The sequence below is a fragment of the Pterocles gutturalis genome, unplaced genomic scaffold (assembly GCF_000699245.1).
Source record: "Pterocles gutturalis isolate BGI_N339 unplaced genomic scaffold, ASM69924v1 scaffold28178, whole genome shotgun sequence".
In the NCBI taxonomy this organism is placed as follows: domain Eukaryota; kingdom Metazoa; phylum Chordata; class Aves; order Pterocliformes; family Pteroclidae; genus Pterocles; species Pterocles gutturalis.
Genome location: NW_010121313.1, coordinates 1 through 14,816, shown reverse-complemented (window position 1 = coordinate 14,816; position 14,816 = coordinate 1). Strand labels below are relative to the sequence as shown.

Sequence of the window (14,816 nt, the reverse complement as noted above, 5' to 3'; positions counted from 1 at the left end):
CAGACCCGTCTCTACTGTGTGTTTCGATGCCTGTGAAGAAAACATGCATGCCCCCAGGTCAGGCAGAACAGGGGCGTGCATCAGATCCTCCGCCAGCCAAGCCTGCCCATTGCTGGTGTGATCCAAGCACACCGAGCTGAGGGACAATGGAGGTCCCAGGTGTGAGGTGGAGGAAAGCCATGTGGCCTTCCTCCCCAGGAAGGCAGGCCCATGGAGTTAGAACCATACAGATGCTAGGCTTTAATGTTACTTGTATAGGCTGCAGCTCTCAGTCCAGAATTTCGTAGAACAGCCTATGGTTCTGCTCTTTTCCATTGGTTTATACCCTATCATCGTAGACAGGAGATGTGACTGACGGATTTTCTTGATGGGAGAAATATGCATGTACTCTGTCTGGTGGCTGACCTTGGTGAGCTCAGAGAGGCAGAACTGGGGCCCTTCCTCTCACTAGTCCTAGGTCTTTCCCAGTGCCCAACATGCCTTTAAAGTAGGTGCCTTGCAGCACAGCTGGAAGGGTCCTTGGCGCAGTTAATGCCTGAAGGGGATACCCTGTCCCCTCCACTACCATTCTCCTCAGGACTTGTAGAGTTAGCTGAGGCTACGTTAAATATATGTTTGTGCCTGTAACCTCTCCCCAGTCTGGCCAGGCAGATCTTATCCTTTCATAAGCCCTGTACTGTTGGTCCTGAATAAATGTGTGTTGGGGTGAGGACCCTGTGGTGCAGGGGGGACAGGGCTGTGCCACACGATCTCATCCCTGTGTGCACTCTTGTTTTTTCAGGCAAACCCAAGTCCCCCAAGCTGAAATGCACTTTCTGTGACAAGGCCTTTACCAAGAACTTCGACCTGCAGCAGCACATCAGAAGGTAAGGGTGCTGGTAGCCCGGACACAGCAGAGCGTCTGGGGTGGAGGTGGGCACAGCGCCTCTGAGGGGGTCTGCGCAGTCCAGTAAACCTTGTGTTTGTCACGTCCCAGAATGTGTGCTGCGCTGGGACGTGATCCTTCATCCCCCTTCCTCCAGGACACCTTCTCCCCAGTGGCTGGGGTGAAGGCTGCCTCCTGGATGTAATCTTGCTGATTATGGGCTGGGACCAGAGACTTGTTTTTCTCACTGATGAGACCTTGAAAGCCAAACCTGTTGTCACCTGATCACTGCAGCAGCATTGTCTCTGCTGCTTGCCTCTGCCCTTTCCTCTGCTCTCCCTCCCTGGCAAGCTGCAGCCTTTGTGTTTGCTGCTGCTAGCAAACCGTAAGCCAAGCTCAGTGGCTCTACAGGGAGCTCTTATAAGAGGTCTTTCCTGGGAGGAGGCAGTTGAAATCTTCAGAGTTTCCCCCAGCAGAGTCTGCTGGACTCAGGACAGACAAGAAGGAACAAGTGGTGATTTCACTCCTCTTCCCGGCCTGGACCCTTCACATGACGTACTCTCTGTGTTAAAATCCACTTTTTCTCCTGCAGCAGAAGGGCAGAGCAGAAAGACCTTTCTGCTGTGGACAGGGGAGAGAAAATTACAGGAGATCAAGGGGCCACAAACTAGAAGAAATGTGTGCAGGGGAGGGAAGGGTGACAGGGAAGAAAAGAGTTGTACCCCTGAGAAAGTAATTGGATTCTTGTGGAAACCTTGACAGTGAATGCCCTGATGTTGCTGCAGAGCTCTTTTTCTCTCTCACTTCTTCCTTTGGTCCCTTGTCATCCCCAGACCATGAGTGTTCTGTCTGTGCACCAGGCTTGTTTCCCCAGGCTTCTCACAATCCATTTACCCCGGTTAATCAGGTCTCAAAGCCCTTGTTTGGCTGGTCCAGGTGCTGCTCTGCCAAGCAGAGCGCCCAGCGCATCCTGCAGCAACCCCCTGCCACGGTCCATGCCTGGGGGCTGCCTGATGATCATCTGCCGGCTGCTGATGTGGTGCCTTCTGCCTTCAGTCACACAGGCGAGAAGCCCTTCCAGTGCATCGTGTGTGGCCGAGCCTTTGCCCAGAAGTCCAATGTGAAGAAGCACATGCAAACCCATAAAGTGTGGCCTCCAGCGCTGGGGTGCACTATCTCCCGCAACTCCATCACAGTGCAGGTCATGGCCTTGAATCCCAACCAGCCAGAGGATGAGGAGAACACAGGTTTGCTGCCTGGGGATGGCATGTGCTAGGAGCAGGGCAGTGATGTGAGGAGTCTGTACATCCCTGTACCTCCACACAGGGCAGGAGGAGAGACAGGAGCTGTGTGTGCTGTTTGTGTTCCTCCCGTGGGGTTTAGCAGCACACCCTAGAGAAGTGAGTCGCATTTGGTCGACTTCAGCTGGCAGGTCTGTCCTTGGGTACCCCCAGCCGTGGTAGATTCAGGTGCTGGTGGAGACAGTTGCTCCAAACTCTGTGCATGTGGACAGGGCGAGGTGTCTTCCCCCTTCTCCCTCCCTGGCAGGTGCAGCTTTGGCAGGGCATGAGCCACGCTTGGCAGCTCTGGTCTAGCGGCCGGACAAGCTGGTGGTTTTAGCACAGCCCAGTGCTCTGACTTGTTTGCAATGTGCAAGTCATGCCTGGGCTGGGTCTGACCCAGTGGCCAACTGAAAATACTTGAGGAAGAGAAGAGCTGCTTGCTGACAGGCTGTGTCTGGATACTCTTTCAGCTGGTGGCCTCAGTCCCGGTGGGAGGGGAGGGAACACTGTGACAATGTCATGTCTAGGACAAGGACCCCCTGGAGCTGCTCCATGCAGACATCATGGACTGTGTGCTACTGGCTGGATCTCCTGCCAGAGATGGGAGTAAATCTGGCTCTGGTTCCCTGCCAGGGGCCTGCCCTGCCGACTGCTCCACAGGGCACAATTAGGTCCCTGGAAAAAGAGAATGGGTCGAGGAGAGGAAGATGGAGTAGTCAGAACCCTTGATAATCTGTAGACAAACCTTAAACTACCCTGTGAAGAGAGTGAGATTTGTCTGATATAAAGAATCTGTCTTTGAAAGGAAGAGCCTGGCCCCAGAGGCAGGCCTGGTGTGTCTTGTCAGCGTGGTGCTTGCAATAGCAGCCTTCAGAGCTATCTCATGGCAGGCTGTGACTTTCTCTCTCCCTTTCTCCAGGTTTGACTCAGCCCTCAAGGAACCCTGCAGATCTGCCCCAAGACATGAGCGCCTTGGATGAGAATGAAGCGGGCAAACTGGAAGCCAAGCAGGTTGTCTTGATCGATAGCTCTTACCAGTGCCAGTTCTGCCCCAGCAAATTCAACACCTATTTCCAGCTCAAATCACACATGACACAGCACAAGAATGAGCAGGTAGGGACAGAGGGTGCTCTGTGTGGGTGGTGAAACTGGGACAGGCTTCATATAGTGCACTGGCTCCCAAGGTCTGTCCTGAGCCTCTTGCCCTGTAAAGCTGCCAGCGCTTCGCACACAGCTCAGCTCTCTGTGCGTCTAGGTTGCAGCTGTGTGATCTGGGTGGTCTTGAAAAGCTCTGCTGCCCCCACTCTGCTGAGTGAGAAGTCAGCCGAGCAGGTTTGGCTGGCTAGAGAAGCAGCAAAGAAGCAAAGTCCAAAGTTTTCAGTGTAGGTGGCAGCTTTTGGGTTGTGGGACAGTCACCACTGGGGTGTTGTGGTCTCACCCACTCAGGTGGTTTCAGGTGCTCACACCAACACCCCTTTCTCCCACCTTGCTTTCTTAGGGGAGTGCCCTGACAATCTGCGTTTGCAGAACATTTAGCTCCCAGCACGTTCTGCTGTTGTCCTCACCTGGGGCTGTCGGCCGTGTTTTGATGCTGAGCTGCCCTGCACTGTTCTTTAAAGATTCTTCCTCTGAGGAAGGCAGCAGAGGAAGGGACATTTTAGCACCACACTGTGTCCTGCTGCAATGCAGGGCAGGGTTTCACTGCTGTGCCCTCACTGAGTGCTGACAGCCCTGTGGCTGTGGGCATGGTGAGATGCTCTGGGAGTGGCTGTGCTGCTTTGTTCATAACATTAGCTCAGCAGTTCTCCAGCACAGTGTGGGTCAAGGGGCAGTGTTCCCTTTCTGTAAATGACCCAGTGGCAACGATTTCCAAAATGGAAGGCCACTCTGTCTGCTGGCAGAGTATTTTCCCTGTTTGTTTCCATGGTGTGCCACTCCAGTTGATCTCCCTTCTTTGCCCAGGTGTACAAGTGTGTGGTGAAGACCTGCGCTCAGACCTTCCAGAAGCTGGAGTCCTTCCTTGAGCACATCAAGAGCCATCAGGAGGAGCTGAGTTATCGCTGTCACCTCTGCAGCAAGGACTTCCCCTCCCTGTATGAGCTGGGCGTTCACCAGTACTCCCACAGCCTGCTGCCTCAGCACAGCCCCAAGAAGGACGTGGCCGTGTACAAGTACAGTAGCGATCAGTGCTCACAAGGCTTGTAGGAGTGAGTGGGTGCAGAGTGTGTTTGGCTGAGAGCGGTGGGGACATTAGAGGGAAGAGGGGACCGTGTGTTCAGTGGTCACAGTTCTTTGGGGCACCCAGGTGGTAAATGGGGGGCCCCTCCACCTGGCTACTTTGAATGCAAGGAACCTTTCAGAAAGGCAGTGAAAGGCTGGGATCAATTATGAGGGAAGATCCCATTTCTGCAAGTCCTCTTATCACCAGTCAAGAGTGAAATGGGCACAGCTGAACCTTCACTGGGCTAGGTCAGAGACCCAGGGAAGCCCCTTCCCAGCCTGTTTTCTCTCTAAACACCTGCAGCAAAGGGAATGTGGGTTGTGCAAACTGTGCCCAGAAAAGATGAGTTATTTCTCCTATCCCTTTGCTGCGAAGGGGTCTATTACTGTGCAAAGCCTTTCTACTAGTGTAGAGAGAAAGGGTGAGGAGCTCCATGAAGAGCTCTCTCGAGCTTTTGAAATGCCTGTAGAGACATACAGGAAGAGTAGGAAGCCCAGAGGATACTGAAGTCACCCAGGACCTTCACAGAATAAATATCTGCTACTTCTTGCACAGACCATAATTTCTAATTATCGTTGTGCTGTGGAGCTTCATCCTATAGCTTGCTAGTGGGGATCTTTGAGATCAGAGCCCTGCTGATGTCTGAGGAGGTTTTAGCCTGAAAAGGGGCTCCACAGCAGATGCACGGTGCGAGTGCCTCTCTATTCATTGTTGATGGAGCATGTCCCCATTGTCTGTTAGCAGTCAGCTTTGGCAGAGGACTCTGGCAGAAATACTGCCAGGATGTGTGAGACCAGGAGAGTTAGGTGGAGAGGACCCAGCTGGTTTCAGAGGGTGGCAACACGAGCTGGAGTTTTATTAGACCCCACATGGGAGCGTGTCACCTTGTGGCTGCCCCAGCCATGGGTAATGTTGCTGTTGTGCTGTGATGCCACTCTCAGCTCCTTCACTGGGAGCTGGCGTCTTCGTGCAATGAAGATGGAGGTGTTCTAACTAAGGGGAAACCTTTACTTAAGGCTTGTCTCCATGAGGAGGCAATGTGGAACATGTGCTCCGGTCTGGGTGCTCCCATGGGAGCCTGTGTGGATGAGCACGAGCAGTTTAGAGGCTTCTCCACCCAGTTTCCCAACATCTCCCCCTCATGAAGGATGGTAAGTGTGAGTGTGGTCTGGCCATGTGGGTTGCTGAGGTTTCAGAGCACCTGGGTGGTGGTGTTATTGCATGTATCCAACTGATCCTCCCAAAAATCAGCCTGGAAGGTGGCTGGTGAGTGGGCTGGGCAGCCCTGCCTGGGGTCTGCCTGCAGTGTGGGGTTTGCTGGTGGCAGCCTCGTTCACAGGCTCTGTCCTTTCTCTCCGCATTCAGATGTGTGAAGTGTGTAAATAAGTACTCCACCCCGGAAGCCCTGGAGCACCATCTGCAGACAGCAACGCACAACTTTCCCTGCCCTCACTGCCAGAAGGTGGGTGGGTGACCGCTGCCTGAGCCGGTCCTGAACACGTAGCTAGGTCTCTGAGAGGGATGGGAACCCTTGGCTCCCTTTCCTCTCCCTTCCTACCTCAGTACGGACTGGCAAGCTCATGAGATGTTTTTAGAGAGACAGAGGTGATTGCACCTCTGGCCTCCAGCTCTCTGACCTCTCACAGAGTACGTTCCTCCCTGCAGTGTTGACTTTTCTCCCAGGTTCCATTTGCTGAGCAGAATTTGTCAGGGGAGCTCCCTTATTCCCAGGACAGCACAGGACTGCACGCTCTGGGCTGCTGTCCTTAGTTCTTAAAAGCAAGTGTATTGGGAGGAGCGAGGCTTGTTTTGGGAAGTTGTAGAGTGGTGGCCGTGCCTTTGACCCACCATGCCTGGCTACCTGTGGCTGGAAGGTTGAGCATGAAAGCCCTAGGTCCTGGGGAGCTCGTACACCTCTGTTGCTGTCTCATCTCCTGTCACAACAGAAGTCTCTGTTCCCCCTTGTTCCCCTCTTTTGGATGACTGCTCTGTGTCCTTGTCAAAAAGAAACCTGTCTGAGTGATGTGACTGGCTCTGGAATGATGCCTGGGTAGGGTTCAGCTGGAAATACTCTTTTCAGCACAGCCCCTGAGGCAGTTTGAGGGGCAGAATTTTGTGGGATTCGAATTCAAATAAATTAGTTTTTGAAATTCAGATTCAAATTTGGACCCTTGCTCCTCTGTTTATAGTGAAGGAAATGAAAATCCTGCAGTGGGGCAGGGACAATCTCAAAGGAGTAACCACTCTGTACTGAGGTAGCTCAGGAAGGGGCAACGCTCTCCTGCCATGGTTAGTAACCCATCTTTCTTTACCTGTCTTCTCTCCACTTGCCCTACCAGGTGACAGATGCCCTTCTGAGCCTGGCTGGGACTTTCAGCATGCAGCACGGGGGTTTGAAAGCCCATTATCTGCAGCAGTATTTTTTACTTCTGTTTCTATTCTTACTAATATTGCTGTTTCCTGGAGATGCGAGAGCACAGTCCTGGGTACCCGAACTCCTGGCTCTCCTGTGCTCCCCTCAGATGTGTGCTGGCAGCATCCTCATTAGGAATTCACTTAGCTTGAGTATTTCCAGTATCACCATTAGCCAAAAGAACCATTCATACTGGCTTTAAAAAGCAGATGGTAGCAGATGATCGGGAAGCACCAACTGAAGTTAAAACTGCGGGAGGGTAGTAACTGCTGGGGGTCCTTGCTCAGTGCATCCTCCTGCTGGTTCCAGTGGGAGACTGGGGTGCTGGTCCTTAGCAGTATGGTGTTACAAAATTTAGCAGCAAGGTTTCAGCTTATGTGTTTCTTAAGGATAAGAAGGTTTTGGATTTTTTTTTTTTTTAAACTCTATCTATATTTTCCTTATGCAAACTAAAGGTTTCCTGAGTGCATCCTTTCCAAAAGGCAGTCACCATGAGCTTCTTGTACTTTCTATGCAGGGCACAGCTCCCGTGCCCGTGCAGGCTCAGTGATGTCCTGTGTGTGCTGCTGGCTCTTAGCCTGGTTTCTGTGCATTAACAGGTATTCCCCTGCGAGAGGTACCTGCGCCGCCACATCCCCACGCACGGCGGGGGCAGCAAGTTCAAGTGCCAGATCTGCAAGAAGTTCTTTCGCCGGGAGCACTACCTCAAGCTGCACGCCCACATCCACTCGGGTATGTGCATCCCGACACCACAGTGCTCACTCTCTCTGTATCGCAGTCCTTGCTGCACTCTATAATGTCCTGTCTGTTTTCCTGGTAACCAGAGTGACAGAGTTCCCTGTTTGAGTCATTTGTAGTAACATGGGGTTTAGGAAATGGATGGTTTTGGATCAGCTTCATGCCTGGTACTGCACCAGTTAGAACTGAGACACAGAAGTGGCTTCCCCACTGCCTGTGGTTACAGAAGCTGAGGAAGCTGGCCCTGGAGAGCAGGAGCGGTGCACAGTGTGGATTGTATCCACCCATTTACCCATCAGGCCGGGTAGGGAAGCTTGGGGAAGTTCATAGAGAAGCAGAATGGTACTGCTGCCAGAGTGAGTCCTGTCTGTGACTAGAGCAGCCCTGTGCGATTGGACTCTCCCTGACTCTTGATCTTTTTTTTTTTTTTTTCCCCCCAGGTGAAAAGCCCTTTAAGTGCTCGGTGTGTGATGCAGCTTTCAATCGGAAGGACAAACTCAAGCGACATATGCTGATCCATGAGCCTTTTAAGAAATATAAATGTCCCTTCTCGTACGTAGTGTGTCTCCATCATGGTGACATGTCTTAATGGGGTTGGGATGGGGTTTGGGATGGAAGGAATGTCTCCTGCAGGTACCCTAGGGTATATGCGTGGCATCTGCCAATCCACTGCTTCTTGGGAATGCTGTGTGCTGTTGAACTGGGAGCCCAGAAGTCACAGTTCTTTGTCATTGACTTCCTATGGGGCCACATGAGTTATCTCAGTTCATCAAGCCCTGTAAATAATGCCTGCCCTCATGGGAGGCTTGGGGAGCTGCACCTGAGGAGCACTGGGGACAAGAAGGAGTATTATTTGACCACAAAGCACAGAATTGCCTGAATGATGGGCTCTCTCTGACTGCCATGTCTTGAAAAGCACTTGGCAACATAGGAGCTAATGTACGAGCCAGAGAAACCCATGTCTATAAGGTGCGTTCCCAAATCCATGGCACAGCCACAGACCTTCTGAGATAGCCAAGGCTGACTGGCTTTTCTCTGCTCTGACCACCTTGTAGCTCCTTCTAAAGTATTTCTGTCTCCAGCTGGGATCTTGAACCTGCTGCTTTTAGGAGCATTGTCCCTGTAGCAGCCTGTTTATTTCTTGCGCCCTCTCCAGAGGGCCTGAAACAGGGGCAAGAGGGACCCATTTGGGTGCTGCTAAAGGGCTGTGGATCTCTTTATGGTCCAAGATCTGTTTATACATCGATTCTCAGTTGATTCATGCCGCTCACCAGGGTTTGTTGTTGTTACAGAAGCCACACAGGCTGCAATAAAGAGTTCAACAGGCCTGACAAGCTGAAGGCTCACATCCTGTCCCATTCGGGTAAGTGCAGCTCTGCCCGTGCTGCCAGCGGTTGGGAATGAAGGGGCTGGGATTCGCTGTGGTGCTGCAGGGATATGTTACAGAAGGATTGAGACTGAGAAACAAGAGGTAGTGAACTGTGCAAGTGCTTCTGCCTTATACCCCCAGAAGCACAAGATGTTCCTCACAGGTGCTTTTGCTCTGCCCACTGCTCAGCTAACGCAGCTACTGGGTAGTTTCCTGTGGGAGAATTTTCCGCCGTGTGTGGTACAGTGTTTCCCAGATATAGGCCTAAATTCTTAATAGCATTTATTATCTTTGGATTTTTTTAATCTCTTTTGCAGGCCTGTTTAAGCAAGCTTGCATTTACAACTGTGTCTAAGCTTTGGTCTGTTTTCGAAGGCAATATAAATCTGTAGGCAGAGCATGCTGGCAAGATGCAGAAGCAGAGCTGGATTACTCATTGTGTTTGCTGTCAAATGAATATCCAGAGTGCTCTGTCCACCCCTCCTCAATTCCATCTCACATTCAAAAGGAGATCTCTTGGGATTTGATTCCCTCCTCTCTGTGTTCTGATAATGATGCTCCCACTCCTAATAAAGACAAATAATTTATCCCCGTGCCCTGGGGAACATTGACTTGTCTCTTGGGGTAAAACTGGAAGTCCTTTCTCATGCCTGTCACATCCAAAGCCCTGCAGAGTGCAATCAGATGGGACTGTGCTGACAGTGCAGTGGATGGCTTGTTTCAGACTGTACATTCCCATATTTGGGAGGAAAAAAAAAGTGAACTTTTTTTTACTTACCAAATACATTTGAAAAAAATAGAAGTTTAAAATTGTTTTGCATTTTCATCACAATTACCTGACTTTTTTTTCTGGTGATGTTTTAATCCTCTTATCTGAGGCAAGAACTATTGTTTTCGGCCTTTGTAAATACAGGCATTCGAGGGGTAGCCACACACCCTTTTCTGCCTGTGGAAGTGCCTGGCACAATGTCTTCTCCCTTTTATCAGGGAACATCTCCTTGCAAGAGGAGATGAAGCTGTCATGCACTCCCTCGGCGCGGTGCAGATTTTCCTGAAGATCTGCATAGGGATGCAGGGTCTCTAACTGAGCTCTCTCTCCTCCGATGCTCTGTGCAGGGATGAAGATCCACAAGTGCCAGTACTGTAACAAGTCCTTCAGCCGACGAGCCCACATGATAGAGCATCAGCGCTCGCACACTGGCAACTACAAATACCGCTGCCCCACCTGCAGCAAAGGCTTCACGCGCCACAAGTACATGAAGGACCACAAGTGCCGGCTGGGCTCACCCAAGGACAAAGACCTGCAGCTCAGGAAGCCCCAGAAGAAGCATGTGGCGCGGGGACGCAAGGCGGGCCTTTCCCTCCCCAACCAGCTGGGTCTGGCAGAGCTGAAGGACGGTGCTGCTGGCGAAAGCCCCCCCAAAGGTGGCCCTAACAAAGAACCGTTCCAGGAATCGGACGCAGTCCTGTCCATCGTGGTTGGTGGGTCAGGAGCTGCTGACTCGGACCTTGTTGCTCCTGGGCAGCCCAACAGCATTGCGTCCAATTTGGCTCTGGCAGAACTGCAGACTGCCTCGGACGGCCCCTGCACCATGCTGGCTGTCCCCGTTTACATCCAAACAACAGAGTGATAATGCTTAGAGCCACTGTGTGGCTGAGGGCTGCTGCTGGGCCTGTCAGACTTGGTGCTGAAGTTTATCTCAGTGAAAAAGACCAAAGCTCTTGTGGGGGAGGTGGGTGGATATGGGAGAGAATGGCTTTCACCTCCACTTGTTCTTCCCATCCTTGGGCAGAGGACTGCTTGGAAGCCACCAGTGGCTACAAGGCACTGAAGAGAATGGCTCCTTTATTTCTTGCCTCTCTGGTCAGCCTAGGGCAAGAAGCACTAAGATCCCTGAATCAGGGTAAGGAGGAGCATGCAAACGTGCAACAAACAGAGCTGCTGAAATCGGGTGGCTTTGCAAATCACAGCCTGTCCCATCTGTGGTTTTTCTGGCCTAAAAGCTGTATTGCCCAGTATTTGGGTGGCCTTTCTGAGAGCAAACAATTGATCCTTCCTAGTGGAAGCAAGTTCATCCTGAGATCTTTGGGAACACTGTTCAGACATACCCTGTTAGACTTCTCTTTGGTATCTTTCTCCTCTCTGTATCAGTAGAAAGATCATCTTGTCTGTACTACATGTGTTACAAACACCATGGACCTCGAGTGCTGTGTGGAGTCGGTGGGTGGGAGCACGTGCGTGTGTTGGCTTTTCCCTCTGGTTTGTTCTTTTCTTGGGTTTTTTTCCATATCCAAGAATCCCCAAGTGCCTTAAACATCAAGGAGTCAGTCCTTGTGACAGTTAAATGTGACACCTCCTGTGTGCAGCGAGGGACACTAAGGCCTGGGTGAAGTGACCTGTCCAGGGTCTCACAGGAAGCCTGTGATGCGTTCACGAGCCATTTTTCTAGCATCTGCTCTGGACTAGGTGCTGCAGGGTACTTCTGCGCGCTTCTCCATCAGCTGCTTCCCAGCCTGCACGTTCCCTTAGCTCAGTTCTGTGGGCCAGTTGTTCATTGTTTCAGAGTGTCCCTGGCAGGTGGGGAGTCGGAGTGGTTAGGCAGCAAGACAGTCCGATGTGGCTTGGGAGAATTTCTCTTGTCTGCTTGGCTTCTCCTCTCTGATTTCCCAAGTAGGTGTCCCAAAGCCAGCACGGGAACACTGAAAATTACCATTGTGCAATGTTGGTAAAGGAGGTTGCTCTGCTCTCACGTGATTTCTTCCTGCTCCATGTGCAGGGCAGCTGAGCTGAGCTTTCCTTGGTAAATTTGTGTGATGAGCTGCTCAGTTGTCTGTAAGTGCAAAATGCTGTTTGTCCAGCATTGGTGCAGGGCAGAGCACGGGTTCAGTCAGTCGTGGATGACGAAACTCTGGCTGCGGAGTCTCTTGCCTTGCCTCCTGGGAAAGGGTGAGTGTTTCTGGCTGCTGGAGCAGTCAGCCCAGCGTTACTGGTCTGACCGGCCTGACCCTGATGCCTGCCCACAACCCGCCTGAGCTCCAGCCCATCGCTTGACCTCAAGGTGCTCTTCCTGTCTCCTTGCAGTGTATTTTGTTCAAATCTTAAAAACAGCAGCTTGCAGAGACAGCATGCTGGTGCCATGCCCAGTGTGGTATCTCCCCCTGGTGGCACATGCACCCAGAGCTAACGATGGGTTCTACTGTCACTCCTGGAGGACTGTCACACAGTCCCTGTCAGGATGGGTCCTGCCACACATTACTTTGCTCACTCACTTTCCTGACTCACTTTTTGCTGATTTCACTTTTTTTTTTGGTGATGCTTCTGTACCTCCTGCTGTTGGCAGGTGGTAGGAAATGGAGCACAGGGTTTCCAGGTGGAAGCTGGGAGAAGTTCGGGCTTTAGAAGAGGTCTGGCTGCTGCCGAACAGGAGGAGGTGGAGAAGGTGGAGCCAGACTCTTGGGAAGTGCACAGGAATGGGGTGAGAGGCAACAGGGATGTGTTGGAATGTGGCAACTTCTAACTCAATATATAAGGAAATAAATTTGTACCGAGAGGGTGGTAGAGGGAAGGAGGCCACAGAGAGGCTGTGAGATCCTGGTGACGATACTCCCGATTCGACAGAGCACCCTGCTCTGGGTGGGAGGAGGCGGCTGGGCTGGAAACTCCCTTCCTCCTTACGTGTTTCTGTGCCCCTGTGAAATGTCTTGTCTGCTTTGAAGGGCAGAGTTTATTTGCCCACAGTGTTTGTTTTAAATACTTCACTCTCACAGGAGGGGCAGAGTACCAGGAAATAGTATGCTAAATAAACTTTTCGTGTTTTCCTCCCCTCTGTACCCACACCGTACGGTGTCATGATGTGGTCTCTGGCACTTGCTGCAGTCGGGTCTATTTTGAGCCGGTGTGGGTGCAGCACTCCGTCAGCTCAGAGACACCGGCTGGAAACCTGGCCCTTCTTTTCTGTCCCCTGCTTGCCAGCAGCCCTGTGCGCAGGCCAGCCAGGCTAAAGGAGATGCTGGGAGCTGGTTTCCACTGGCTGTACGAGTGTATGAAATTCAAGGGGTGGAAACAGAGCCACAAAACAGCCTCGTGCGTGACTGCGGGACATGGGGGCTGAAAGATGCTGTCTGTGCTGTTTGGTTGATACACGTTCACATGTGGTGGTGTTGAACCGAAACAAGTTTTATCTTGAGCATAATGATTGTCCTCCTAGAGTAAATCTCAGAGCAATTATGTGTAAGATAATGTAACAGAGGTCCCTGATGAGGAGAGGCCGGGCTGGCTGCTTGTGCAGCTCCTGCCTTCTGAATCTCTGTGGGTGCGAGTCCTACGTGCGTCTGATGGATGCTACAGCCTTGGGTGACTGCCAGCAAGCGTGGTGGCCCCTGTCCCCCGTTTCCCTATCGGCCTGGCTGCACTGGAGCACCAGCAGGTCCTGGCAGCCTCTGCAGAGCTGCTCCTGGAGCCTCGCTGCCCTATCTGTGGAAAGGAAAAATAAATGCAGTTATTTAAAACAACAACTGCAAAGCCCCTCTCTTCTGTAGCCACACTGCCTGCAGGTTAAATTTTGCTGTGGAAGGAAATGTGATGGGAAGAGAATTCCATTAGAAGACTAAATGCTATCACTGAGACATTGTGAGTTACATGCAGTCCTTGGTAGTATGCAGTACGCAGGGACCAGTCGTGCAGGGAAGGTGCCACATCACAGCAGACCCTGAACTTCAGAAACTGTCCTTCTTCCTTGATGTCCCTGTCTTGTCCAGCTGCTTAAACTCCTCTGCAAACCTGGAGTCAGTTAAAATATCTACAAGTTCTTCTGTTTCCTGCTGGCCAAAAGGGAAGAATTCTACCAAGAATTTGACTCCATTTCTGTTCAGCTGCAGCGTGGGCAGAGGCGGATCTGAGCTGCTCAGGGCACTGATTTTGTCCCAGCACCTTTCCACAGGACTGGTTCCATCCTGGGCACAATCGTTTTCTTTATAAAACCCCTGTCAGAAGCACCTTGGCATTTTCTGGAAGTTCCCTGGAGTACCCCAGGGCCAGAGCCGTCCCCTGGGAGAACTGGAGCCGAGACTGGTTCAGAACAAAGGTTCGTAGTGCTCAGCATCCACTTCTGACAGATGTGGAGTAAGAAGAGGGCAGGTAAAAGCTCTGCCTCACCTTGTACTCTCCCAGCCTCCGATGCCATCAGCTGGGGGGGCCTTTCCTCCCCTGTCTGGAGTTTCTGTAAGCCTCCATGGATTTTTCTTGTGTATTTTTTTGTCTTTCTTCTGCTGTTACAATGTTAACAAGGCAGAATGAGGCAGGATCCATTCGACAGCTTTGTTGCTAACCTCCCACCTCAGAGGTAAGGAGGCTTTGTGACCCGGTGCAGTGCTTTCCCCACGTGCTGGTGGTGTGACAGGGCTCTCTTGCCCACCACGCGCTTGGTTGGTTCATGTTTCCTCTTTGCCGTTTGGCGTGTATATCCTGGCCTGGTTTATAGAGCACTGACTAGTCCAACCTTGCTCAAAGGCAATGATGAATTTTCCTGGGCGATTTCCAGTGGCAAATGCTACTGTTGTCTGAGGCTGTTATTAATAAACTTGTTTTCACAGTGCCACTGTGTTTATTACTTTTACAGATGACGGAGGCCAAGCACAAAGAAACAAAAATATCTGTAAAGGTGGGTACCAGGCTGGGGCACTTAACGCTTGGTTTGTTCCTTGTTCTTTGGACTCAGTACACAGGCACTGGGGTCACACAGCGTGGAATTCTGTCCGTGTTGCCTCCACAACTCAGCATCTGTGACTCAAGCGCCCAGGAACTAGGGAGCTCACCATTAGTGATTACTCACCACCCATTAAGCAACCCTGACTCTGGATTTCAATACTTTAATTTGTAAAGTTGAGAAAGGAAAGTTTAAAAAAAGAAATTTCCCCAAGTGTTCTCT

The 14,816-nt window shown here is 51.5% G+C and overlaps 1 protein-coding gene across 1 annotated transcript in view; it reads left to right on the top strand.

Annotated features, from left to right (window-relative positions):
* The window catches only part of ZNF341 (zinc finger protein 341), a 15,256-nt gene extending 4,164 nt beyond the window's left edge, over positions 1 to 11,092 (top strand). Inside the window, exons 5-13 of the mRNA XM_010077207.1 lie at positions 782 to 866; positions 1,922 to 2,112; positions 3,068 to 3,261; positions 4,111 to 4,319; positions 5,735 to 5,831; positions 7,382 to 7,514; positions 7,961 to 8,072; positions 8,813 to 8,883; positions 10,006 to 11,092. Coding sequence (XP_010075509.1) covers positions 782 to 866; positions 1,922 to 2,112; positions 3,068 to 3,261; positions 4,111 to 4,319; positions 5,735 to 5,831; positions 7,382 to 7,514; positions 7,961 to 8,072; positions 8,813 to 8,883; positions 10,006 to 10,520 — 1,607 coding nt within the window. The 3' untranslated portion in view covers positions 10,521 to 11,092. The remainder of the gene's footprint in view (positions 1 to 781; positions 867 to 1,921; positions 2,113 to 3,067; positions 3,262 to 4,110; positions 4,320 to 5,734; positions 5,832 to 7,381; positions 7,515 to 7,960; positions 8,073 to 8,812; positions 8,884 to 10,005) is intronic.
* Positions 11,093 to 14,816: the final 3,724 nt, after the last annotated feature.